The sequence below is a fragment of the Cajanus cajan genome, chromosome 5, assembly GCF_000230855.2.
Source record: "Cajanus cajan strain Asha chromosome 5, NIPB_CcT2T_4, whole genome shotgun sequence".
Classification (NCBI taxonomy): Eukaryota; Viridiplantae; Streptophyta; class Magnoliopsida; order Fabales; family Fabaceae; genus Cajanus; species Cajanus cajan.
The window spans coordinates 70,575,340-70,577,357 of record NC_138521.1 but is presented as its reverse complement, the minus strand read 5'-3'; the positions used below and the strand labels follow the sequence as shown (position 1 = coordinate 70,577,357).

Below are 2,018 nucleotides of genomic sequence, written 5' to 3'. Positions count from 1 at the left end.
CCCGATAAACACGGGTTTTCCCCGTCCAAATCGGGGCGAGTTCAGGCGAGTACCCACGGGGACGGGTTAGATTGCCATGCCTACTTCCACTCTTGCTATTTTGACATAGTAAAATTTTGGAATAAGGAGATTGTATGTCACTTTTAAGACCAAAAAAAAAAAAAAAGAAGAAGAAGAATTTAATTAATATATATATATATATATATATATATATTTCTTTTTTGAAGATATGATTTTTTTTTTTACGTTGACATATAATTTAGATTATTGTGTATTATAATTTATAAATTTATTAACTTTTACGATATTTTTTTATATATTAGAATAGTGTTTCATTGATTAATAATATAAAAATTGTTATACTAACAATATATATAAAAATAAATAAACTTTTTTATTACAATTGTTTTTACACATTTAATTTATCCAAGAAATTGCAGCGATCGATACGGGAGACTGTATTTTATTTTACTTGAACATCACTCCCTTAAACTTAAAATTTCACTCTCTAGCTCTTTCAATTCAATAAAGAAAACAGCATAACCAAAATAGTTAAGCTTAATAAATTTATTGTTTTATAAGGTGACTAAGAAAGTAAGAATTATCGCAGTAAAGTGTATATTCCAAAAGCACCATATATTGCATAAAAAAAGAAGAAGAAGATATTTTTATGTCTTATATATATATATATATATATATATATATTTACACTATCTTTAGTTAACACCTTTTGGTTTTCCTCAAAGAAGGTTGTGTAAAGAAAAGATGATAAAAAAAAGGAAGTGCTAATATCTTTTGCCTCCCTCCAAAAAGTAGCAGGATATGGTATTATATAATTATAGAACTAAAGTAATCTTAATCGCATGGTTTAGGTATTTGTCGCTGTTTGCGGGAGCATATGATGTGAGGTGACGTAGGTTAATGACGTGTTGTTCTAAAGCCAGAGTGCTCCAGCATCTCTTAGCATTTTCTTTAGCGAGCCATTGAGGTGAAGGGTCATCACAGTGTTGGCTGAACCAACAAACTTGCCACCAATGAACACTGCTGGCACAGAGGGGTTGCACCCTAACCTCATCAAGCACCACTCTATTTCCTTCCCCCGTGACTCTTCGTCCACCTCGTATATTGCGGGACCCACCCCAAGCTCATAAAATAGTCTCTTAATCGCGTGGCACATCCCACACGAGCTCTTGCTGAAGATCACCACTGCCTTTTGTGAGGCCAATTTCGCTACACGATCCATCTCTATGAGGCACTATGTCTATGTGTAAGGTTACTTATATTAGGTGGGGAAGTTGTTAGTGTAATGAGATGTGTGAGAGAAAAGAAATAAAGGGTTTGGTGTGGTTTGTGATGTCATTTAGGGTTGAAGGGGTTTAGTATTTATATATGAAGGAGTAGTGAGGATAAAGACACATGATGATGAAAAGGGTTCTTATTAATTGTGCATTGTTTGGTATCGATCGATCGGAATTAAAGAGGAGGGGGGGTGGAAAGATGAAGGTTCTTCCCATTGATTTGATAGGGACTTTTGTGGTGTGTTAGTTGCAAACTCGTAGCTAGTTGTGTGAGAGAGAATCTCATAGGCCATAAAGATAGGGCAAACAGTGCCGAAAGATGAGAATTAGAAGCAAAGATATTGAGGTGCATGCGTACGTAAAGGAATGTCAACTATATATGGATGGGTGGATGGGGGAATGGAGAACGTGGGAAGAGCATGGAAGTAATTGTAGAAGTGACTCATGGCGGATACCAATAGTCGCATCCCATCCCATGAGCATGAGGTGATCAAGATTTGATGTGTCCAATGAATTGCAAAAAAAGTTCTTGTCCCAAACCATGCCAAGCTCCTTAATTAATTTGGATTATTGAAAATATGTAATTGAGGTTTTCAAAGGGCTAAACCTTCTTATGTGTCTTTCTCATAAGGAGTAATTATGTTCTAACTTAAACATTAATATGGTGAAACTATAGTTTTCTATATCAGGGGTGATTCGTTGTGGTTTGATGATGATAAC

General features: G+C 35.0%; 1 protein-coding gene across 1 annotated transcript; it reads right to left on the bottom strand.

Moving 5' to 3' along the window:
• Positions 1–552: 552 nt before the first annotated feature.
• On the bottom strand, positions 553–1,612 carry LOC109809698 (monothiol glutaredoxin-S10). The gene has a single exon (XM_020373076.3). The coding sequence runs from the start codon at positions 1,241–1,243 to the stop codon at positions 935–937; it is 309 nt and encodes a 102-aa protein (XP_020228665.1). The 5' UTR covers positions 1,244–1,612; the 3' UTR covers positions 553–934.
• Positions 1,613–2,018: the final 406 nt, after the last annotated feature.